Raw genomic sequence first — 24,763 nt, 5'->3', positions numbered from 1 at the left:
GACTGTAATCTCATTTACTGGCAATTGATGATGCTGTCTGAGATGGAAGAGGGCAGCACTGTTAAGGGTAAAACAATTAGATATATTAAACCGATACCTCTAAACAATCAATCGCTAGGCGGCAGGTCTTTGTCGATAGGGTGGTAACTAGCCCCGGCCTAATCCTCCCATCAAACATATGGTATAGTTTTTCTAAAGAGAAAAATAATTCTATAAAGCAATCATTATTTATCTATATTTTTAAACTTTTAATATTATTAAGAGGAAAAGACAAGGAAGTAAATTTTTGATATGTCACCAAATACTATACGATTTGCATTGCTTTGATTTCATGTTTACAGACAGCATTTCGGTTGCCTTCCCTTTTTCTTCTTGGTATAAACTGCTCGACAATTCCTACATGGCAAGCAGCATGGCAAATTTTCCTCTTCGCATTGGATTTGCTTGCAGGAATGTGTCGCGGGTTTAGCTTTTGCAGGGGCCCGTGGAGTCACTAGCTCTACCTGAATTTACATTGAAGAGTATTTTATTTTCAGTTAATAAATTAAAATAAAAACGATTATTATTATTTTCTCTATTCTCCATATTCAGAAAGCAGGTTATTTAAAGAACAAAGAGAAGAAACTATTTTAAAGTGCATAATAAAACGGTTGCTCCACGGACACTGTTTCCACGTACAATAATGGGTAAAACGAGTATGTGGCTCATACCGAAAAACAAAATTATTTTCCTCTCTACTGCCCGTGAGCCTAGCGAATTACGTGTGCTTGACTAAGCAGCAGCCACATCGATTCGATAAAGTTTTGACAAGTTTTTCAACCAAGTTATAATACACTTTGAGAATCTGTCTTCGATAAAACATAAAAATTACCTTCAAATAATAAAAAATAAAATTTTGTCATATACCTATCTATTGAAGAAAAGATATCCCATGCCATCCTCAGTCATGTTTTACTACCTAATTTCCAGTATATATTATATTTATTTCATTATAAAATATATCTATATATATAAAAGAAAGTTGTGTAAGTTACACCATTTATAACTCAAGAACGGCGGGACCAATTTTTATGATATTTTATTATTGAAGATTATGAAAATATTGTGTTTAAAAAAAAAATGTTTGGCGGAACGAAGTTCGCCGGGACAGCCATTTTATATTTTAAGTAGGTATTCCTGAATTTTACCATAGATTTCATATTATTCAGGACTTCATTATATTGTGTACATTATTTCACTTTTATACCCAGGTTATTATTAGCTGGATAATTTTTGTATACCACTCTCACATTTATTACACTCTGGACTCAATTCCGATTCAGCCTTTGGCAAAAGCTATTAACTATAAAATTTCACCTCAATGTTTCCCGTTCGATTGGGCTCATCCGTCTGTTTACCGATCTTTAGCAAAAACACATCTTTGTCCGGATGGAGCACCTTTTGCGCCTCTACACCCTTTGGAGCGTTTTTAGGCGTCACGTTACATGTAGTACACAGGTTATCGTGTGCTTCCGCCTTGCTATATATTAACTCTGAATTGAGTGGATTCCTGTTTGTGAGCGCCTCGCAAATATCATCGGGTATCTGATGAGAAATATAATAAAAAAACAGCAAATTAAAGAACAGTTCGTCTTTACTCCTTCTTTTTGGAACACAGGCTCTGTAAAAACTATGAATGTATAAGCTCTTAGAATTTAAAAATTAGAAATAGATTTGCTTATAGAGGGATAATCTAGGTTATAACGTACAAAAATAAGAATTGATTTTTTTATTTTTGAGTCACTCTCAGCTCTCTGTTTTCATATTCAATTAGCAAACTCGTGTCGGATGGGCTAAAAATGAAATGGGTCGTGCGCTGTTACTAATTCTCTAATCTCGGAACGAATCGATCAAACATTTTGGGATGCTTTTAAGGTATAAATATTTTGTATGGTTCTATCTTGATTGTACTGGACTGTTCTATTGTGATATAAACGGATCGTTCAAGCCTGCAGATCTATATCAACTCTCTTGCTTTTTATACTTAAAACTTTTAATTTTTACATTCGTGGATCCATTTGATTTAAAGTTTTTTTTTTACGCAAACCAATTAGTTCAATACAAAAGGTCAAAGGAGCCATAAACCTCTTACTATCCTGGATGTACTCTAATATAACTGCACTTGGTCTGCGTGCGGACTAAGTTGGATTTGATGATGAAGCGACAAGTAAGTACCAGGCATGCATGGAAAAATGCAGTTTTGCAATGCGATTTAGGTAACTTATGGAATTTCAAAAATTGTGTGGTAGCCCGCCTCCTGTTTAGGAGGCGAGCTCAAAGCCAAAGCGCATCGAAGAGTATTCACCAAACAAGTGCCTAATATGACTCCTGTCTCAAACACAATGGGCGAACTTCTATTGAGACGATGACTATTCGATGTAAAAGGCGCTTCGAGCGTGCGTTTGTATTGCTTGAACCTTTTTTAAAGCTGGGAAGGTAACTTAATAAATTCTTAAATAATGTAACCTGAAAGTTCATTCTATTAGCGGGCGCGCCATCGTCTTCACCTGGAAAGCCACAGGTCTCTGAGCAGACAGAGCGGTCGTCGTCACAGGTACATAGATTTTGTAGCTTTAGCTGAGAAGGAGTTAGCTTTGGTGGTTTTGAAGTGCTCTTAGGTATTCTTATTTTAACCTTTAAACGTTAATTCGTTAATTATTTTCCTAGTTTACATAAAATTGAGAGGCTTGTGTATAACCTTTAACTAATAACCTGCCCTCTATTTTGCATAATTAGGAAGAGGATTTTTTGCGCATCACGTATATAGATTGTTAAAATTATTACCATTGCCTAATTGAATGATTAAGAGGGTTATAATATTGAAAATTTTCCTTGAAGATGACAGAATGAGTAAAACATAATTTTCGTTTAACCTTTCTAAAATAAAGAGAGATTAAGAGCTTACAGCTTACTCAACTGCTCCAATACGGTTTGGCGGTTTTTTAACGGTTAATATTGTTGTACTTATACCTAGGTGTTTGCGAAAGTAGGCCCGCGGGTGACGAATTAACGAGTTAAACATACGAGTGACGAGTTTGTCCCCCAACTAATGATAGGCCTAAGAAGGTGGTGTACCGTGTAGCGCACGACTCTCTGGAGGATTTGGCAGTGATCAGGCCATTGATGATGGGACCCGTTTATAGGTCTATCGAGAGACACACAGGTTTTTAGTAGGTGTAAGTCCCCCATTACTACTCCGTTTCCCCCAACGGAGTGGTATGCGTCAGGCATTTTCTCTGTATGAAAAAAAAGGTGTTTTGCGAAAACGCAACTGTCATTTTCATTCGTCACGAATCTTTTCTCGCCTCCAACTGGGACTCGGATACCTAGAGACAGCTTTAGCTCTCTTTTCCAATTGAGGGCAGGTTATCAAAATACACCACCTCTGGTTTTATTTTGTAGGACATTAATTGTTCTTAGGGGTAAATCAATATTTAGATCAAATACTTCTGATGGAATAAAAACAAAATATTGTTATTGCAAACCTCGTTTCCATTAAACATCGCACCAATCTCCTCGTATGGTTTCCGCGTAGATTTCGCATCGCCAGATTTTCCCATCTTAAAAACACGTTTAATTTTATATGAACACAATAATTGTTTATTTTTCTGGAATATTGATTGAAAGAAAAGTTAAATGTAAAGTTAGAAAAAATAGAAAGTGTCAGTTGTCAACGAGGATAAAGATGATAATATTCTATAGAATAAGTTTTTTTTAAAGTGTACTGTGTACCCTGCATGGTTTGCTTTTTCCGTTTCCGCGATAAGTTCACGATACAAGACATTATTTTGCGAGCCACCGCACGTTGCTATAAAATGCGTGAATAATCGCCGTAATATACTTCTTTTGACCGTTTAGACACAGCACAGCGCGACGCATGTTTTTAAGACGTCTTTTTGATATGGTGCTGCTATGTTTTTACACGCTTTTTATTAGCTTCATCTGTATGTTTGTTTCTATTGTCCTTTGGACTTGATTTTGACCCTCTTCAAACGGTGATTTCGTTCAAACTTTGCAGATATATCGAGGACCGATGACAATACACCAATTGGACAGAATTATGCCACTTTAATATTTGCGAAATAAGATTATTGTTAATTTATATAATTTTCATCTATAGTCGATAACGCAGAAATGATGTTAATTTAAATTTCCAACCATTATCTTTAGCCGATTTCTCTAATATTAACAAATTTGGTGGTGAATAGGTTAAAGGTAAATTTTGCTCTAATAAAAATAACAGTTTAAAGAAAACAAAAAACAACAGGCTTTATAATAAACTAAACTAAAGGCGTTATCAAGCAATACCATGCTTTTTTTAGTTTTATTGTACTATTAATTTATTTTACGAGTATTTGACGATTAGGTTACAATGTAGCGGCTGTACGAAAAAAGTACGAGCTTGCTGCCAACATGTCCCAAGACTCATGAAACCTATACCTACCGTTTTAAGCCGTGTACCTATCTAAGCATCACGTGATCAATCCACATGAAAAACATACGGACGTCACGTTGTGTGCCTCGTGCCCTGTGTTTTGTATCGCGACCCAAATCCTTTTGAACATTGGATCATGCAAAAACTCCCGTAGGTACCTACTCGTACTCGTGTACGTACGATATGTGAGCTGATTTCAATCATAACATAATAGGCGAGTAAAAATAGGTGCGGACTAACGTCACCCGATCGTCGGGTAGCAAGGACGACATTATGAATTATTCAAAACGTAAACACACCATAGGAAAGGTAATAAATACTAAAGCAAGCAAAGCAGTAGGTACCTTTTATTTACCAGCTAATCCTTGTCTACAATCTCACCTGATGGTAAGTGATGATGCCGTCAATGGTAGCGGGTTAACCTATTAGGGGTTACCAGTTATATTAAACTCATACCCCTAGTTGGTTTCTACTTGGTAGCGGCCGAAGCCTCCCTCCAGATCAGACTAAACAAAATTCAGACATTAAAAATATTGCATGTCATATGGAATTTTACTTTGGGGTAATGCTGCTGATATTAGCACTATTTTCGTGCTGCAGAAGAGGGCTGTTCGTTCTATCTACAAAATGGGTCCGAGAGAGTCATTGAGAGATAAATTTAAAGATTTTAAAATAATGACAGTGTATAGTCAGTACATATTTGAAAATTTAATGTACGTCCATAAAAACATTTCTAAATTTAAGAAAAAATGTGACGGCAATAATTTAAACATTAGAAGTAAGAATAAACTTACAGTGCAATATACTAGGTTACATAAAATTCATAATTCGTTTAAAGGAAATTGCATACAATTCTACAATAAACTACCAATTGACATCTTGGAGATGTCTCTTAAAAAGTTCAAAGTTTGTATTAAACGTAAGCTTATAGAAAAGTCCTATTATAGTATAAAGGACTACGTAAACGATAAAAAAGCTTGGGTGTAAATTATTGCTCTAACCAGGTTGCTCTTCTAATAATTTAAAATTACTTTGTGAGATGGCGATAACAAAAAAAAAAAAAAAACACCCGGCTAAGTTTGTTGTGGGCTTCTTCTTAGACCGGGACGCGTTTGGAACCCTCGTAGCTTTAGTTTTAAGTTTACGAATGTGGTTATCGCCATCATCTCACTACCGTGTAATTCTTATGTACGCATCAAAAGTGCCACCTGTGGGCCTACTTGAATAAAGATATTTTTGACTTTGACTTTGACTTTGACTTTGCAGTTGTATCCGTTGAACCCTGGACCTCCCACATTTAACCGCAGCGCTTGGTACTGCGCCAGGGAGGTCGCTACTGCACGTGAACGCTAAGGGCTGGATATTCAAAAGACGGGAGAAGCGACCCTCCTACCAGGCGGGCAATTTCCTTTCCCCTGTCAGTGTACAATCAATCTGTACGAAATTTCGTAAACCTAAAGTTTTTATATAACTTTTGTTTTTCGTCGTATATTTAAAATTTCTTCACACTTCAATTTAGCCAAAGAGGGTCAAGAATGGATATCATTGCCTTAGTTTTTTTTTCCAATTTTGTAGTCGTTGCTCTAACTTTAAGTTGGTATCATAAATGCTAAAGATCTGATTAGGATCTTCCGCATGAAGAGCAGAATATTGTGGTACATGAATCGAATGGTCACCAGGTCTATATTTCGTAGAACTACTAGTCAATTTTACGAAAGCAATGAGCCATTTTATCAATACCCTTATGTTGTTATGTTTTAAACATCATCATCATCATCATGTCAACCAATGGACGTCTACTTTGTACATAGGTCTTTTCTAGGGAGTTCCAAATATCACTGTCTTGTGTTGCTTGGGTCCGTCGGCTCTTGCGAATCGCTTTATGTCATCCGTCCACCTCATCGGGGTTCTACCAACGCTGCGTTTACCGGTACAACGTCCATCGGTTCCCCGATCTATGTGCCCCGCTTACGTAAGGATCGGAAAAAAAGTTGAATAGTGGCTAGCAACCTTTTTTTTTTTTAATACACTTATTTGTACGTTTCGTTGTGTGGTCCTTCCAGTGAGTGAAATCGATGTGACCAAGTGCCCTCTATTGTTTTTGAACCGGTCAATTAAATTATATAACCAGGTCAAAAGTAGCATATAGACATTTGTATACAAAAGTGTTTACTTAAGAAAACCCTATTGAAGATAGAAGACCGACACGAGCATAGTACATACGCTACGCTCCGCGTACCTAATAAAGTGACAAGAGTTACATGAATTTCATTTTGCATGTGATGTCAGGGCTGTATTTGATTTCTTTCAGTAAAAACTATGGCAGTGATTAACTAAAAAACTATTAGGTTTTCGGTTTCACATAATGTACCTCTAAAGCCTGTGAAGTATTATTTAGGTTTTCATTTACACGTTGTTTATATATTTCCTTTCAATATACGGGCCGTAGGTGCGCGAGTCTGACATGCAACGGTATTATTAAACTCAGCTTCCATTTTTACCCTCCTCTTATTGATGTTTTGCCTCTTAAAGGGAAATCGCGCACCCTTTAAGTGGCTTTTATTGCGAGACCGTGGGTGATGAGCCGCTTAACCACCGTCTAGGTACGTACTGAACAACAAATACTATTTAGTAGAAAAGACGAAATATAATATTCTATTCTTACTACGTATCTCCTAATGTTAATGTCTTATAAGTACCTACCTACTCTTAACGCGTACAATTTGTGGAAGTACCGAATTTACATTTCCCAAAACATCTTCCCTACGACTGCTGGCGGAGCTTCGTATGTTGGTATCAACTAACGCACTAGGGTGCGTTATTTGATTAAAGGTTGCAAAGCACGGTCCTGCTTTTAGATTGCATGTCTTTAACATCCTTACTTGAACATTTAGGTATCGTGTAGGAGAAATTCATTTATTAATGAGTTATTAACACATGTTCGCTTTTTCAACAACTGATATTTGAAATTTTTAATATTTATATAGTGCAGAATTTATTTCCTTTTCTTTTTTGGTTTGGTGCAACAGCAAGGGTCAGGTTCGGCTTCACATTGAACCTCCCGGGTGTCGTGGCGGATTGGGACGGGCTTTTCCGGTCCCTTAGGGGTCACTAGCTCGAGCTCCATTTTACAACGACGGTCACCGGTGGGTCCTATTTTTGCAACCTAAAGCCAAATTCAAACGTAATTATCAGTTGCTTGCTACCTTTAACGGATGCTACTACCATATGCCAATCACTATGATAAAAACAATATCCGTTCAAAATTTCGTCACAATCGATTGAATCTAGAACTAGTCGTTAAGCCGGTAACAAACTTTATTTTTTTTATGTTTCCCCAGGTTTTTTTGTGGAAGTGGTTGGTTTATTTGTGAAAGTGGTTGGCAAAAAAGCAAACAATCAGACACGCTTTTGCATAGAATTATTGTACTTATGTGCCCTAACAGCTACAGTGTAAATTATTTGATCGTGCCAGTTAACGCAGCGACTTCTATGATCATAATTGATATCTGTCAATCCTCGCCCATAACCAACACAGAACCTGTGTCGCAGTATGACGTGATGATGATACCTTTAGAACAAAGACATCTTTTCTAGGATGTATAACTGCTTGTGCTTGACCAGGAACCGGTACGTTAATTGGTACCGGGTTACAAAGCCACGGACAGGGTCCACTCCTGCGTTTGGATTCCTTTGCCGTGGTATGCACTTGAGTGCCTTTTACATCCATTAGTAGTTAATATAATCTAGACGTTCATAAATGGAAGTACTTAATTTATTAAAAATTTTTCAACCACCGACACTTGGAAATGTAAATATTTATTACTTTAATTTAACATGTTACTACTGATTTATTAGAACTACATTCGATATTAGTTTTTTATTCGAAACATCAATGTCATTTTTAACTATTTTACTTCGCTTTTCAGCAAAAGCAAAGAGGATAAAATAAGGATACCATAATTATTGTCAGTGGCAAAGAGTATGCTTCCATGTTGCTTATACTTCTTGTAGGTACTCTGGTGTCTAACTTGGGCTCTCAAGAGAGTAATATAAAGACCCAGCAACAGAAATTGTATCATTGGTATTAATAATTGAAAGAGGCACCAGTGATAAAAGATGTGGAAGAAATATCGGCCGATGTGATAAACAAGGAAAATTATCTTGATATCTTGTGACCACGAGTCGAACGATCCGCTTTCTCTTATTTTTGTTGTTTACTGTCTTCCTCCAACAATATTATCTCGTAAATTATCATTATTGCCTCGTTTGGGATTAGCCTGTTTGACTACTGATCTCGAGGTCCTGGATTCCGTTGCTGGATTTTCTTTCAGAAATTGAGAGAAATTTTTCTTTGCCACGCTTGTAGAACGGTGGTACCTCGAAAAGCACGTAAAATCTTCGACCGTCCCGGTTAGCATTACTAACATTTGATAATTAATCATTAAGTAGCCAGCCAGCCTCATTGAAGAGGTTTGGGCATATTACATGCTAAAGATGCTGAACTATATCTAATTATATGCAAGTTCTCAAATGAAACTGTATTTAGCGTAAGTTTATTTTATCTTTGTCATTTACTTATTAGTCTGTATACTTTTAAAGGTTATGTCTTCATCAATTGTCATATATATTTCAATCATCCACAGCAAGACGAGCAAGCACTTTTAGTAGGTTGGCATAGACCGACTGAACAACACTTACGCGGTAAGCAAAATGGTGCACCCTTGATGCGTGGGCCAGGTACACTGCGGCAGCGCACGACGGGGCATATTCTAGAACGATTGCAGCAGGGTGAAATCTTTTTTCGATGTGATTTAATTTTAGGTTGGCTGCGAGACTTGCGGTAACGCTTCCTTCCTACAAGACAAGGCTTAAGGCATGGTGAACTTTTGCATGGTGAAGTGCATGCAGGTCTGCCGCATGGGGGTGAGCACGAAGCAGGGCCACACGAAGGTGGGGGGCAAGGCTTACATGGGTTACATGAACTACATGGGTTGGCACAACATGAAGTTTTGCAATACTTTCTACGAGGTTTGCAAGGCAGTGTGCGACATGGTATACGTCCACATGATTTTTTCTTACAACATTTCGGCTTGCAAGATAAGGGTCGGCAAACTATTAACTTACATTTTGGTGGTCTATAAGGGCTAGGTGGAAAACAAGGTACTGGACAAAGTCCACTACATGTTGGAGTTCGAGACGGTGGTGGAGTCCATTCTAACATCAATTCATTTCTCGCTAATGGTGCTCCTGTCAACTTCCTAATAACTATTTCAAATACTCCCCTTCTTGGATTATTTACCGTTGTAACTTTTACTGGCCCTTGCTCTTCTCCAGATGATGCTAGCACACATTTTGGGCCTTGACAAGGTTCATTACCATGAGTAGGACATGTTTCTTTAGGGCCAATTTTTATATGAGAAACAGTGACCATCATATCTCCTTTAGTCGTTCCTCCCAAAGCTGGGCATGGTTTCAACTGTTTTTCATCTTTAATAGTTACAGTTTTGGTGCTTGCAGCTGTTGCTGCGCCTTTCGAAGTTTTAGCCGGAATTAGTTTAAATTTCGCATCTTTGGATTTGTTTATTGAAGTACTTGAATCAGATCCCTTTGACCGTAATGCATGAGTTGAAGTTTGACTGGTTTTTTGTAGCTTAGTATGTGATTGTGATTTTTGTCCCATCCCCTTTTGTTTACGTTCGTCTTTTTTTCTTCCAAAAAAATATATGTTAGTGTTCAATAACTCATCTGGAATTACATGTTTTTGCCAATGGTATGGTATAGTGCAAGATGAACAGTAATCTGTAGATGTGGCGTTGGTACTTGGTGAAAAGGGCATCCATTCGTTACTTACTTGAAAACATTTATTTATTGATGCTGTTGCTTGAGTACTCGAAGTTCGATGACGACAAAAATCATCTGACAAAGTCATGTATACTGCAGTTTCCTTAGTACCAAATATACCAGCATCTGTAGTACTGCTATATTGAATAGGTAAATTCAAAACCGATGTATTAGATTTCCAACCGTATTTAGATTTTTTGAAGAAGGACATTGAGCGTTTATTTGATTTCAGTGTTATCGTAGATGTGTCTGATTTCAATTCGGTACCGAAAGTATTTTGTCTATCCACTTCAAAAGGTATTTGATACGAATAGTCCAATACTTGTATTGTATCTAAAACACTCTCTTGCATGCTATTGTTTAGGTTCTTCATTTGTTTAGTCATCAAATTTTGGTAGAACGGCATCTTCGGCAGAGTACCTATGGTGATGAATGAAGAAATAATCAATAAACACTGGTATTTTTTTATTACATGAATATCATAAAACAATATTAAATTTAAAAATCAGTTTTACATAAAGTTACTTTATATAAAAATATATTTATTTATTTACACCTAGGATACATAGGCCAACAGGTAGAACATGTTGGGACACATTGTGCGGTACGCGTATCTTTAACTGGAACCACTTTTTCATGTGTTGCAACAGGTGTTATAAATTGATATTCAAGTTTTGTTTTTCTGCCAGGCATTTCAATAGTCTTGCCGATTCTCATTTTAATTACTTGTTTTGGAAAATCATATACTACTCCAGGGTACTCCTGTGCTGATGTGGGCATAAGTTGACCAGGTTCATCTCTGGCTAAATCCCCCACTCCATCCGAAGTAAAATTAAAGTGTGCTCGTTGTTTGTGGCCAAGGTCGCACGAATCCGTAGGTATTTGGAACACAACCCTGTTTCCAGTGGGACAGCAATCTGCACAACAGTGAATATGCATGTATTTTTTCATCATCATATACAATGTAGAACGGATAGGGATCTTAGTAAGTAGATACGTTAATAATAAGGTTTGGTTAAAATAAAAGTTGAATAAAAGAAAAATAGACTAATCAATCGAACACAATTTACTTCGGCTAGTTAGATAATTCTAGAAAATAACTGTCATTTTGTAAATTATTTGCAAATTATATTAATCCTTGAATGAAATTATTTCCTAAAATGATGTTTTAATGTTTTTTCTTTCCCTTTGGCTTTGTTTTCTGCCGCCTAATGCAGCAATTGCAATCTAGATCGGACTGTATGCACGAATTCATTTTCTTTATTGGAGGTTTTTTATCAGGTCCTTTAGGCGTGACAAGTTCTAGCTCTAATTTGCATTTCTTTTCATTGACCGTAGCTGTTTTTGCTACTTTCAACACAAATACATCTTGGTTAGGCAATTCCAGATGTGTTTTTCCGTCTCCACGTGCCTGAGCTACTTGCTGACTATGTTTCGACGCCTGAATACAACCTTCCGTTGTACAGGTAAATTGTGTTTGAGCAGGTTGTGCTGCTTGACAACAAACAGCTTCGCTTGGAAGAGCCAAACTTATTTGATTCTTTCCACAAGGTGGCACACATGGTGCACCATCTGCAGATCCTTTAGCATAAGGTTGTTGCATCATACAATGCGTTTGACTTATCTTCTTAATAACAGAAGCACTGGCGGGAACCTTTATCTTAAGCTCGTTGCCACCAAGCGTTGTACCTATCTCTTCGAATTCCTTAGTGCGACCTGGCCATCAAAATTGTTCCATTGACTAATAGGTATACTTTTTATCAAAGGGATTTTAGTGGCTTTGATAAGGTTACTAATTACGATAGTAATATAATTAATTTAGATATATTTTGTTTAAATATTTAAGACATGCTAACCTTTGGGCACGTGTAAGCAATACTGATCTGTATTTCGACACACCATTTGATCCTTGACTTGCGCTTTTGGTCCCGAACAGTAACAAGGATCATCAGGATCTTCACAAGGCATGCTATTATAAGGGTCTCTAGCTGTAAAAAAACCCCATATACATTTGTTTGACGGATAACTTTAACGGTAAATTACGATATTACGAGCTATCTCTACTTTGTAATTAAAGTTTTTAAAGATTTCTTACCTGGTGGACACACTCCGTTTCCACCTTTATCATTGCAAGGCTGTCCTGCTAAATTTTTACCACCAATCATGCCTCGTGCTGCACCACATGCGCATGGATCTTGTATACTTTGAAAAGCCTTGTTCGGTGTGCATGATCTATCAACGATGGCAGAACTTCTTCCAGCGTCTAAGTTTTGTGGACTTCCTGGTCCTTGGAATTTAGTGATGATAAGCTTCCCAAAACAAGATATACGTAAAAACATTACGATTTCCCCAGTTTCTGTACCATCAGCCCCAACGATCCGAAAAGAGTCTTTAAGAGCTTGATAGCTGACATTAGTCGGATCTTCCAGAAAGGTTTTGCGTGCTTCTACGAATTCTTTTGTCAAATCAATTTCACATTCTCCCATATTTATTTTGGTGGGCAGACAACCACATGGTAGGGATTTGTAGACTAACACCTTAATTGGATATTTTGTCATGGCAGTGGAAATGTCACTCTCTGTGAGCGAAAATAGGCAAGACTTCCCATTATTGAATGATTTTATAAAAGGACCGGTGCTTTTGGCTATGCACGAGCCGGTTTCATCATCACATATCTCTAGAGGTTCAACTCCTGGACATTGTATGTTGACACATGTTCTGAAGTCCTTATCAGAAAAACAGGGGCTTTTCACAAACACAATTTTATCAATGAGCACCTCAAGGAGGAAGAGACCATCGTTCTTCTTCGTCATCGTTGCCTTAAAGGGGATGGGAATTTATTTTTATTTTTATTAAGTGCTATTAGTAGATAAACATACCTGAAATTTGGTTTGTCGAAATAAACAAAAGAGATGATTTGTGTCAGTTTCAGTTATACATTTTTATACGTCAGAGTTTTAACAAATATCCTGACAAAAAAAGGTTATCAAGAAGAATCATTGCAAGAAACTTTTTGATTAATAGGACAAAATTGATAAAAATAGAAACTATACGTAAAAAGCGTAAAGATTATAGTTTATTTATTTATTCATGAGACACACCAGCAATTGTAACTAATTCAATGTAATGTTAAAGAAAGAAATAATTATATTTAAATTCTTAATGACTTTTAACATACTAAATAACGTATATAAGTTATCTACGATTGGATGTGGTGAATATAGAAAATGTACGTAAAGCACACTGATGTTAATAAGTAATGGAGGTCTCATACAAAATTTACGAAAAAAGTGTCCCGAGTTACAACCTAAACATGTATAGAATTTTAAATAATTTTGAAACATTTCAATGTGAATCATATATAATCATAGTATTACAGATGATTTTTACTTGTAACTTTTTATCACCTTATGCAACTTCGACTGGAGGAGTTCTCTAAAATTACCTTACGCAGCTTTGACCATTTCGAGCGAGCCACCGGAAACAATAATAAGTATTTCACTGGTTGCGCTTCGACTATGCTTGTCACAGTAAAGGAGCTGATGGTGAAGTCTGGGAGAACTCCTCAAGCATTAACGCCCTGGCTTCGGGAAATGCAATATTTTGTTGAAGGTTATGCATGACATTCGGCTTTTGTAGCGTAAATATGATTGCAAACGTACCCACCAAAAAACTTTAAAAAAAAATTTTACATATAGGAAACTTTTGGTAATTGGTAAAAAATTCAAAAGTAAGAAACAAATATTGTCTACAACATTTTTAAGTCGGTGCCAACTAAAATGTAAAAAAAAATACTGGTACTTTCCTTGCTACTACATAAAAAGGAATAAGAATTATATGAGCTTTACAAAGTAACTTTCTGCTTTTAACTTGGCACCGACTTAAAAATGTTATAGAAAATATTTATTTGTAGCTTTTTAGTTGTATGACAAGGTCAGTTCTTTTCGATTAATATAACAAGAAATTATGTACTAATTTTATTAACAAATCACTACATTAATTTACATAAATCCAATTAATTTTAATTAATTAATGCCTGCTGGAATTTCCTGGGGATCATTCGAATATCGTGGTTTGTTAAGTCTATAAAAATAAACGTGTCTCTTGTGATGTCATAATAACAGCATTTTTAATAAATGTAAGTTACTTATAAAAAAACAATGTGGCATTCTTTCGGATCAAAATATTCTTCCCGTCGCGATCGAGCTACAATGTTTTTCCATAGTAAGCAACGTCTAGGATCTTGACAAATACTAAAATAAATAAACATACCGTGCCATACAAATAGAAGAACAAAATAATAGAACTAAAAAAACACAACAATTTATTTCTAATTTGAATAAATAAGCAAAACAATAATTAAAAATGATGAAACAATCTTTTATTTCCTGGGAAAAAAATACGCTATCATCTTTTCATAATTTGTGTAATTTTTACAAAATGCATACTGCATGAGTATGCATTTTGTAATCTGTTAATCGAGCAAATGAAGACTGGTGCGAAATTCATACCGTTTTTGCGTTTTAATACCCTTTTAGTTAGGACGTTTTTGAGCGCTGACCCTAAGTCTATTTTTTATTTCGTCAGTGGTAAAGTAGATAAGCCTATCCGATCCAATTCAATGCTAAGCGAGTAGGCAAGTAGGTGTATAATTGTAGGTGTGGATAGACCGAGACGTAGTTATGAGTTGCTACGAGTATCTATATTAAATATGGCTTGCCTTATAAATAATTATATACACAACATAACACTAGTTGTTCCCCACGACTTTTTTCACGTCTGCTTATGTTTTCAAAGTATATTTTAAGTTGTGTATTCTTGTAAAAAATAATAGGTTGTAGTCTTTAAAAATAACTCTTTTAATTAAACTTTAAAGTGCTACTCTAAAAATAACTGTTGTGTAGGTGTACCTGGTCCTTCAATTTAAGGAGGTACACCTACATTAAATCGATAACTTCTAAATCAAATACCCGATTGGAATGAATTATAAAGCCTTTTACTGATACATGAAAATAAAACTATTAATACTGCGATACTAATGTAAACCACTTTTTCCTACCGGCGATTTTATTAGATATTGCCCGCGACTTCGTCTGCGTTTGATTTTTTTTTTATGTGGCATTCAATTTAGTTGTAGTTCTAAAAAAAAATTAAAGTATTCAGCATCGCTAAGCCTTAAATGAGGGGTTTGCTGCTGTCCGCTAAGGAGTTCTGTCCGCTATCTCCAACCACATTCTGATGAATGTTTAATTTTGCCCAAGCCTTTTGCTTTGTGTAGATCTGATGATCTACACAAAGTTTGGGCAAAATTAAACACATATTATAACCTCTATAGTACAAAAATAATTATTTAGATCGGTTATAATTTGTCGGAGTTATGGTGTCAAACACTTTCACCCCCTCTCCCAAAGGAACCGAGCTTAATGTCGGGATAAAAAAATCCTATATTACTTCTAACACTTCCAAGAATATGTGTACAAAGTTTCATGAGGATCGGTTAAGTAGTTTTTGCGTGAAAGCGCAACAAACAAACTTACATTCACATTTATAATATTAGTAGGGAACACAACACACGTATTGGAACACAAAAGCTGCTATTGCGGCTTTAGTACGTTAGCTAGATATATTCCCGTTTTTTTTGTAGGTTTGGTTTTAACAATGAGTACTTTAATCCTGCGGTACATATTTTTTTATGTACCGTATGCCACCAATGGTTTTCTCAGCGCACGCCATGTAATGAATTTTATAAGCAAAATTTTGGTTCGGTTTCATTATTGCAATTTTTTTAAAACATTATTTTTTTAAATAAATTATAGCCTGCTACTTCGTCATAGTGTAGCTTTTTATCGGCGAAGAATTGGTTTAAACAGGTCCAGTACTTTCGGAGCCTATTGGGTACATACAAACAAACAAAAAAAATATCCTTACTTTTTATAATCGTTTAGTAATTGGGAGACTGTTCCTATGCTTTAGCGCGAGTCTAATTGACCATCGACTACGCCGCGCCTCGTAAGGCAGTTCTATTGTTAAATTGTACATTAATGTCTCCATTAAAGTACAATCGTCATATTATTTTGATATTTTTTTGTGGGAAAACGAGGGTTTATCATATCAAGAGGGTTATGAAAGAAAAATACCGAACGAAATACCACCTAGTAACCACCTACCTATAAAGCTACCAAAGAAGAAACGCAACGATTGTATATATCTTTATAGCATTTAAAAAATTTCAAAAAAATTTTTAGAATATTAGACGTCACGGGAGAACCGAAAAAATCGATAGTGAAAAGAAAGTAAAATATGCGATAGTGTGCGATGCGATTTGTTTTGGTGGCTATTGAATACCCGACGAGAGATTGCAAAAATGTTGGTATCAGAAGTTGTTCGCATACTTGATGACGGTAATAAACGACCCACCAGACGGGTGTTAAATAAATATATTTGCTACAAGTTTTTAAAGTTGTCCATTTTCACGTCCGCTGAGGATGCTCCTCTTCCAACTCCGAAGATCTGCTAAATATCAGCTAGGTATGTATTTTAATTAAAACTCCATTATGATGACAAAAAGTTTTATAAAACGATGTAGGTACCTAATGTTTGGAAAATAAAAATTCAGAAAGTAACAACTACTTTGAGAATTTACGCATGATACAATTATATTTAATTGGTGGATAGTTCTCGTAGTACCAATTGCAAGCTTCGTGTTTGAATGGCCGCCCCACCCTGAAAATTATGATAGGAAGGCATAATTTTTAACATCTTCATCAATAATCAATAATATAATATAATCATACACAAATAAAAGTGCTTGAACCAGCTACCAAAAGAGTCGTTACTCATATTCAAATATCTAGTATCCGCCATATCCCTAGAACAAATCGCAGCTGGATGAAATAGGTTCAAATATAATACTATTTTTGGCGTTACGTGAGCTTTAAAAAGCTTTAACAGTATTACATCTTTTACTTTCCACTCATTCGTATTAAGTTGTGATAACCGGAATTTTAATGAAGCATTTGACAATCGACGGCAATTTTATTAAAAATATACTAAAATAACTTGATAAAGTATGGCCCCTAGAAGTAGGCTTTTTCTAAGGGCCATATTTTATCATGTTATTTTAGTATCTTTACAATTTTATGATAACAAAATAACAAAATTGTTCGTGCATGCCTTATTATATCTTACGAAAACAAATTGTTGGCGATAGATGCTTAAATACAATAGTGATAAAAATATATTCATACTCGTTCATTAAAAGGCGTGTCTGTACAGGCGTCAAACGAGCTGTTAGGTCAGGATAGTACCGCCAACGCCTCTGCGTTGAATCTGAAGCAGCTTCGTATGACGTGCTTGCTTTTGTAGTTACTTTCTTTGTGCACGTGCGACAATGAGCAGCCAAAGGTTTCTATGAAGAAAAATCGAGTATTCAGTATGCTAAAAATATTTTTACTGTAGGAAACAACAATTCAGAGTCACATAATTTGGTGCCATGATATTTGAAACTCTCTACAATAAATCATTACAAGCAGTAAACGTCCATTGGTTGGATGATTACTAATAGTCGGACTAAGTCCGAATTACATGTCTAATACATAGCTATGTTAGATTATCATACACAAACCATTAAGGTTGGTAAAAATAGCTTTTAGAGTTGTTTTATTCAAAGTTAAGTACCTTATGCTAGTGTTGTAATAGGTGGCCCGCACTGGTAACCGCAGCGTTGGTCAACCCCCAACGAGGTGGACAGACGACATTAAACGCGACGCAGGTAGCCGCTGGATCCAAGCGACATAAAATTCTGGAATTTGGAACTCCCTACAAAAGACCTATGTCCAGCAGTGGATGTCTATCGGTTGATATGATGATGATAACTACCTGTTTTTTGTTAACAATACTGGCCCCTGGAGGATCTGTTTTGTATAACTCTTACGTTAACATAGTTTCATCTCATGGATACAAGCCCTCTTCTATGCGAATTAAAACTATATTAAACATTTTCTGACATACCTACAAGATTTAAATATAATTCAACTTGGAGACCGCCCAACACCCCTTGATCGCATTACCGTCAAGTATGCGAATAGAGTACATTCTTTATAAAAGATAAGTACTTGGTAGGTAGGTACATAATTCTTATATTTTAACTCACCGTAAATGCTTATGTCAAGTTTTGTATGTAATTAAGCTGTAATAAATCAAGAAAATAATAATCTGAAGATAGTAGGTACGTAAGTAACTCCTGTTAGATGTTGTTTACTTTACTCAGGAAGCACCTATAAATATATCTTGCCTCGTGTTTCAACAAGGTTGACATATTTTCCGAACCATTGAACACAACGTGGCAAAACCAATCATCGTTCTGCGTACTTACGTTAATATCTCTTCTAATACCTACGCGTTGAATGTTTAATCGGAGAGGAAAATTATGCATAAAGGTTAAACTTTCCAAGAAAACATTTTCATGCGAGTACCTACTGTCAAAACTTACCTATAAATGTACATGACTCACCTGTAAATGAAATAAATTACACAGCCGCAACTGTTTTTTTGCAAAAGTTTTAGGAGTAGTAGAGCTAAGTAGTAGTAGTAGGGCCGATGTAATTAAAGGCATATGAGGCTTAACACCTTTTTTTTTTTTACGAAAGGACACTTGCCTATAACCGCCTGAGAGGTCGCTAAGGCGTCACCGGGGGAAAGATCGCCAAGCGAAGAGCCCCAGAGCCCGACGACTTCGGGGGGGAAATGGTGTCGTCGACCCGAGGGTGCCTCTTTCGAGGACTCTGACCTAGGCTCGGTTTGACGTTAATCTGATTTGGTGGACTTTTGGACTAATTATGGTTTAGTCGGAATGTGGTAAGAGTCCACGTCCGGATGACGTCAGAAATAGTGTTTCTCGTGCCCTTTGAAGCGTTGCTCTGTTTATAGGCGATGATTTTCCACTTACATGGTATAGAATTTTTAAATAAAATGTAATCTTAATATTTTTGTGCATATTTTATTTCCTATAATGGGTTATCCCTTCTTAATAAATTCCATAACCATTGATTTTTTTATAGCTTAAGCTGTAAATGTAGTGATAGATATAATAGATAAGCATTTAGAAAATAAAAGGAAATTTTGAAATGATCACCCCTTCGAGGTAAGATTTCGCAAAAGTGCTGAAATTCGTAATAAGTAACATACTTTTTCCCAAAAGCATGAGTATTGATTTTCATATCCCTCTATTAAAGAATGATTGGCAACAGAACAACATATAACTTTTTCTTCTAATTTCACCCCCGTTCAGATTTTTGAGACAAAGGGTATATCCCTCCCTCAGGATATGATGTCCTTGTAAAATTTTATAAAAATATGTTTAGTCTTAAACGTGTAAATATTTACCTACTTATATTTCTTTACTTATACTTCGATAGACTACGAATTTAAAATATAATTTTAAAGTAAGGCTTAGCTTCCTCAATTAAGCTGAACCGACTGTTACGAGTAGGTCCGTCAATTACATAAGCTCGGTAAGTAGAACTAACAAACACTTCAGCTTTATAAAATTAATTAGGTATGTATAATAAGTAAAACTAGCGATGCGAATTTCAACTCATTCAGTTGTCGACTGAGGTGTTTTCAAGTGTATCATTCCAAACTGTCACCCTCACGTCAGATGATTGCTGACGATTGAGTTAACTCGTGATTTTAAACCTTCAGTCATGACATTATTGTAAAACCCATATGTACGTCTCGGGTAAATGATAGAACTTTATCACATAGAAGACAAACGAGACTAAATTTAGAAACGTGAAGCCTGTAGCGCCACCGAATATAAATTTATTGTGCTGGGTGGCCAACGATGACCAAAGTTGGTAAATCGATGGGTGAACCTTAGAGATATTAGAGATATATAGGAGAATTTGGCATTTGTTGGTCTGTGTATCTGTCATAAACAAAGAGTAGTAAGCCAAGTAAAGTCAAAAGTATTCAAAGAACTTAAGTCGTAGAAGTAGGAAAGCTTGCATGAGATTATTCATTAATGGCTCGAAGTCAAGACCCTTCATATACCCCAAAATTAAGAGGCCTATTGGATACTTTATAGACGCACACTAACCAATATAGCATCGTTAATTTTTGACTGAGTTGTTTGTTGTAATCTGATTAGGAGATTCCTCTTCTATCCCCATAAATATTCATTGATTCAATGCCGCAACACAAAAAAAAACTATAATTTACAAAAAGCAGCAGTTAAGTCGAAATATAAGGGCAGAAACTTCCCTCACCTGGAAATTCAGAGTTTGCTTTAAACCATCGCAGGCGTGTTGGCGTCGATACTTGACACAGTCAAGGTCGTACTGATAGGAACGAGGAAATACATCTTGATGAGCTATTGAATAAAGCTGGTATTAATATTATATTAATAAAAGGAAAATATTTAAAGTAGGTATGTGCTAATTTCGTACCAAAGGGAATGTAGTTAATATTATGTATTTGAAATGTACATGATATTAATTATTATGCTTGTGTGTTGTAGTGTGATGTTGTACTAATTTGGCGAAAGTAACTTAAATCTTTCCGTTATAGAAGAGTTTAACTCAAGGGTCGATCAGTGTTTTCAACTGAGATCTTCGCTGATGCGGCATTCGTAAGTTCTACCTAGTAGTTACCAACTCTAATTATATTTTTGGTAATCAAGGAAGACGTGGTTATTGACTATTGGCTTTGTGTATTACGTTATTTGGCGCCTTGGAATTGCTAGGTTCGTACTTAAAGATTTCAAAAAAATACTCACGAGGCAATACTTTCTCTGTGGTCATACCATAATTATAATAAGCATCATGGAGCGTGTAAGAATTACTACCTGGTTTGTCCACCCAGAATGCTTTATCTTTAAGAACCATTTTGTCGATTACAGTTTCAGGTAGCTCATTTATAGTGGGTCTGTATAGAATAGTTATTGATCAAACGTAGTCCTCTTCACATTTGATATGTGGACCCGATAGGACCCAGATATAACAATAGAATTCGAAAGAGTTTAACACTCTGTTCTGCCTGCGCCTATGCGTCTCGGATACGGGGATACATTTAGATTTGTTAAAAAAAAGTATTTTACTGACCTCGGTGGCAATTCATCCAATTCTTTTGTCAAAGGCCGAAGGAACTTATTGACTGTTTTCTGGGTCAACCGAGGTGGCTGGTTAGGTGTTAAACTTTCATCAGCCGTTATAGTTGGCGAGATTTCATCCAACGCGTATCTAAAAGCCAATAACTGTAATTTAACTCCCTTAGAAAGAAACGCAAATAGGCGGTAGATGCTCAGACGTATGTAACTATGGAAACCCTGCGTTGACAATAACTTGGCTGCCTTATAATTAAAACCTCAACAAACACCTTTTTTTGAAAAAAAATAATATTCCCAACGTTATACTTAAGTAATATCCACAATATTCAAGCCTGCATCCCCTCCTCCGTATTCAGTCTGTCTGTTGGCGAAAGTGCCTACATTCTTATAAAGTTGTTATCCCATCGACCAGTGCGAAGTTGAAAGTTCTACAATTAACTTTCCTCTGCAGTCTCCTCGGTACTAATCCTTGAAATCAAGATTGAATAGGCATCTTGTTGTGCTTGTTATTGGTGTCGCGTTGGCTTTTACACATATATTAAAACAAATCTGATATTAATTCTTAGTTTAATATCTAATTTCATTGTTTTTGCTAACCTATAGTTATCTGTAGGAGTCTACCAGTGAAAAACCAGAAGCTCGCAAAGCTTCTGTCTCAAGCAAAACTATGTAGCCGTGCGTATAAAACGCGTTCTACTTATAGTCTTAACTACGCGCTGAAACATTAAATTAAGGGGTACCCGTGGTCCTACTGGGCTCATGTTTGTTGAGGTATCATAACGTTATTACATATAAGTACATATTATTCGTGTTCACAAACCGTGTGCACGAATAATATTGAAGCATCAAAAACCACAACACATTAGTAGTGTTTGAGAGTCTTTATTTTACGTATAATGTTCTAAATGTTTACCATAAAATGGGGAAAACGGGAAAAGTTCGCGAGCTAGCAACACTCCGCCGGTGTGAATTGAGACGTGCGCGGGGCGTTTCACAATTTTTAAAAACAATACACTGCATGCAATAATGGCTGAATTAGTTCTGTATGTGCTGATTTTTGTGCTTACATAATAGGGAAGTAAAATTATAATTACTTATTTGGGTCATAGCCACTGAATTTAGCAATGTTGCTTTGTGGAAATTGGGAATGTGGCATTTCCGTAGGAAGTATTAATTATGCACAAAGCTCAGATCATCCACACCTAGAACACAGATTAAAGATTTACAATTAATGCAACAGATCAAGTAAATATATATCTGTAAAGTAGACACTAGGAATGAACTATTTTATTTACAGCAACATTTCAGTTTGCTATACATATATTTTTACACTGTGATTTTTTATTTTCGTTTGAAATGAATTTTTAAATCGAATAATTTAGTAAAATAGGTCGAATAGTGTTGTAATAATACTGTCGATCAAGTAGGTAAACTACATGCAAATGCATGCAATACATGAGTCGGACGTTATCATGGTCCTTATGACATCGAAATGCACTTTTTTATTTTTTGTTGTGATCAAGAAGGTTTTACGTAAACATAATGTAGATTATTTTCTGTTTGACGGAAACTTCGACGTGCATTCACTCGGCATACACCACTGACTATATTTTTGAACAAACCTCCCTAGTGTTGGTATTCATAATGCAAATTGCATGCTGAGAATACTATTGCTCGTTGCCATAAAGCCATAATGCCATGAAACTAAAATACTGTTTTGTTTGGTGTTAGTATATACATAACAATAACATTAGAAGAGGTTATCAACACTACGTCAACTTGATCTCAGATGTCGATAGTGCAAAGAGGTTATAGGCACTACAATATAAAATTGTAATTATATATTTGTATTGCATTCGTTTATAATCATTACATCCCTTAAACAATTCAATTCAATTCTTCATGCCTTAAACAAGGAGTAACTTGGGTTTTGGCATATGCACAGATTGCGCTATCGTGTCCTTCATATTGTGACGTATGGCCGTCGTGTCCTAATATACCTAATCGTCGTGGTTTAATGGTCGTTTAGGCCATCCCTGCGTTAGGGTCGAAAGTGTAAGAGGACTTTAGTCGGTAGGCTCTCTCATAAAAATTGTTAGTCAATAGTAGCGAGATCGTGGTCTCTATGTAAATCTACGTTCATTGAATGTGTTAAGTACTTTCAGGTAATTCACTTTATCTTACCAGGGTATCGGACACTTAAAGAGTGGGATTTATGTGGTCACAGGTGGCCATGGCAGTGGGCCGACGTTAGTCAACGAGAATTCCAAATTCTACGGTGTAGTGCCGCTTTCGTCCAGAAAATTTGTTGTCCAGGACCATCAGTTCTCTGAACTATGTGAGGCACATTGTCACTTCAGCTTTGCGACCTATCAATCGAAACAAAACTTGTTTTAGAGTGCTTTTGTATTGATGATAATATTCCAAAATTTGTAAACGCAAGATATCACGAAATGAACTATAACGAAAGCCGCCTACCGTTATTTTGGCAGCAATTGTTCGTTGCTATATTGTTATTATTATTTACTAAAACAGTGACTATAAGTATAACTGGATACTACTATTCATATAATGGATTTTTGGCAAATTTTATTAGTATTAATGGAAAAGTGTTTGTACTAGCTAACAATAATGTTACTTAAGTTTTTTTTGTTTCGGAATAATGGCAATGATGCCCTAAAGGAAATAGTTTTTAAAGAAGCTGCTTTTTTATTTTATGTGGCGGTTTTATTCATTAGAGATTTCTCGAACAACTTTAAAATATACGTGGGTGGTAGAAAGTAGAAACGAAGGGTCTGTAGTAAAATAGTTAGGGTACAGGTTATTCTTAGTGATATCCGTTTTTTGCTTAGTTTGGATAACTGTATACTAACGTATTGTCAAAAATAAGGTCAGCTATAGCACGTATGTACTTTCTATAGAACTGAATATTTGAATTTGCAATTTGCACTCATTTTACTGTTTGCACCATCGTTTTCATCGATCCCACAGACACTTAGGGTCTTAGTGAAATTAACAAACAATTATTGAAACTGTGAATGAAAGCACAAATCATACACGTTAGGGTCATCCGTATATCTAACTATCCGCGTTGATGTTACATTTCAGTATTGACTAATTAGTTGTGTGGAAAATGTGGAGCTATGATCTACGGGTATACATGTACAAAAGATATATCGATTATTAAAATAGGAACTGCTTACAGTAAGTATACAACATATACACTTGAAATGGTCTGAAATAGTTAGTTATCCGAATAACGGAATATTCCGTTATTCGGATAGAATAACGGAATACTGTTCAAGGGTGCTTAAGTATATTTTATAAGGAATCATATT

The 24,763-nt window shown here is 35.9% G+C and overlaps 4 protein-coding genes across 4 annotated transcripts; all 4 read right to left on the bottom strand.

Moving 5' to 3' along the window:
- Positions 1 to 233: 233 nt before the first annotated feature.
- LOC120636545 lies at positions 234 to 3,652 on the bottom strand. Its single transcript, XM_039908073.1, has 4 exons — positions 3,525 to 3,652; positions 2,506 to 2,673; positions 1,357 to 1,584; positions 234 to 503 (listed from the first exon to the last, which is right to left on the bottom strand). Exons 1-4 carry the CDS (start codon positions 3,597 to 3,599, stop codon positions 336 to 338), a joined length of 639 nt encoding a protein of 212 aa, XP_039764007.1. The 5' UTR covers positions 3,600 to 3,652; the 3' UTR covers positions 234 to 335.
- A 3,768-nt stretch (positions 3,653 to 7,420) lies between these two features.
- Positions 7,421 to 8,322, bottom strand: LOC120636591. The gene is made up of 2 exons (XM_039908137.1): positions 8,046 to 8,322; positions 7,421 to 7,640 (listed from the first exon to the last, which is right to left on the bottom strand). The coding sequence occupies exons 1-2, from the start codon at positions 8,202 to 8,204 to the stop codon at positions 7,470 to 7,472; spliced, it is 330 nt and encodes a 109-aa protein (XP_039764071.1). The 5' UTR covers positions 8,205 to 8,322; the 3' UTR covers positions 7,421 to 7,469.
- A 770-nt stretch (positions 8,323 to 9,092) lies between these two features.
- Positions 9,093 to 13,211, bottom strand: LOC120636269. The gene is made up of 3 exons (XM_039907678.1): positions 12,414 to 13,211; positions 12,175 to 12,306; positions 9,093 to 10,738 (listed from the first exon to the last, which is right to left on the bottom strand). The coding sequence occupies exons 1-3, from the start codon at positions 13,129 to 13,131 to the stop codon at positions 9,111 to 9,113; spliced, it is 2,478 nt and encodes an 825-aa protein (XP_039763612.1). The 5' UTR covers positions 13,132 to 13,211; the 3' UTR covers positions 9,093 to 9,110.
- Positions 13,212 to 16,891: 3,680 nt separating this feature from the next.
- On the bottom strand, positions 16,892 to 22,581 carry LOC120636588. The gene is made up of 6 exons (XM_039908133.1): positions 22,520 to 22,581; positions 21,421 to 21,558; positions 21,096 to 21,244; positions 20,587 to 20,690; positions 17,566 to 17,726; positions 16,892 to 17,041 (listed from the first exon to the last, which is right to left on the bottom strand). The coding sequence occupies exons 1-6, from the start codon at positions 22,579 to 22,581 to the stop codon at positions 16,945 to 16,947; spliced, it is 711 nt and encodes a 236-aa protein (XP_039764067.1). The 3' UTR covers positions 16,892 to 16,944.
- Between the last annotated feature and the right edge of the window lie 2,182 nt (positions 22,582 to 24,763).

The sequence above is a fragment of the Pararge aegeria genome, chromosome Z (genome assembly GCF_905163445.1).
Source record: "Pararge aegeria chromosome Z, ilParAegt1.1, whole genome shotgun sequence".
Lineage (NCBI taxonomy): Eukaryota > Metazoa > Arthropoda > Insecta > Lepidoptera > Nymphalidae > Pararge > Pararge aegeria.
The sequence above is the reverse complement of the archived record's forward strand: the minus strand, read 5'-3'. Positions and strand labels throughout refer to the sequence as shown.

What these genes read in the sequence shown, in the direction of transcription:
- LOC120636591 (XM_039908137.1), bottom strand. Translation starts at nt 8,204, where the DNA reads ATGGATGTAAAAGGCACTCAAGTGCATACCACGGCAAAGGAATCCAAA. An exon ending in AAGATGTCTTTGTTCTAAAG is followed by an intron (nt 7,641 to 8,045) that starts GTATCATCATCA and finishes ATTTGGCTTTAG; the next exon opens with GTTGCAAAAATAGGACCCAC.
- LOC120636269 (XM_039907678.1), bottom strand. Translation starts at nt 13,131, where the DNA reads ATGACGAAGAAGAACGATGGTCTCTTCCTCCTTGAGGTGCTCATTGAT. An exon ending in AAACGGAGTGTGTCCACCAG is followed by an intron (nt 12,307 to 12,413) that starts GTAAGAAATCTT and finishes GTTTTTTTACAG; the next exon opens with CTAGAGACCCTTATAATAGC. An exon ending in TTGCTTACACGTGCCCAAAG is followed by an intron (nt 10,739 to 12,174) that starts GTTAGCATGTCT and finishes TCATCACCATAG; the next exon opens with GTACTCTGCCGAAGATGCCG.
- LOC120636588 (XM_039908133.1), bottom strand. Translation starts at nt 22,581, where the DNA reads ATGCCACATTCCCAATTTCCACAAAGCAACATTGCTAAATTCAGTGGC. An exon ending in AGCAAACTCTGAATTTCCAG is followed by an intron (nt 17,727 to 20,586) that starts GTGAGGGAAGTT and finishes TTTTCTTCATAG; the next exon opens with AAACCTTTGGCTGCTCATTG. An exon ending in ACACGCCTTTTAATGAACGA is followed by an intron (nt 17,042 to 17,565) that starts GTATGAATATAT and finishes CATAATTTTCAG; the next exon opens with GGTGGGGCGGCCATTCAAAC.
- LOC120636545 (XM_039908073.1), bottom strand. Translation starts at nt 3,599, where the DNA reads ATGGGAAAATCTGGCGATGCGAAATCTACGCGGAAACCATACGAGGAG. An exon ending in CTAATAGAATGAACTTTCAG is followed by an intron (nt 1,585 to 2,505) that starts GTTACATTATTT and finishes ATTTCTCATCAG; the next exon opens with ATACCCGATGATATTTGCGA. An exon ending in ATCGAACGGGAAACATTGAG is followed by an intron (nt 504 to 1,356) that starts GTGAAATTTTAT and finishes ATGTAAATTCAG; the next exon opens with GTAGAGCTAGTGACTCCACG.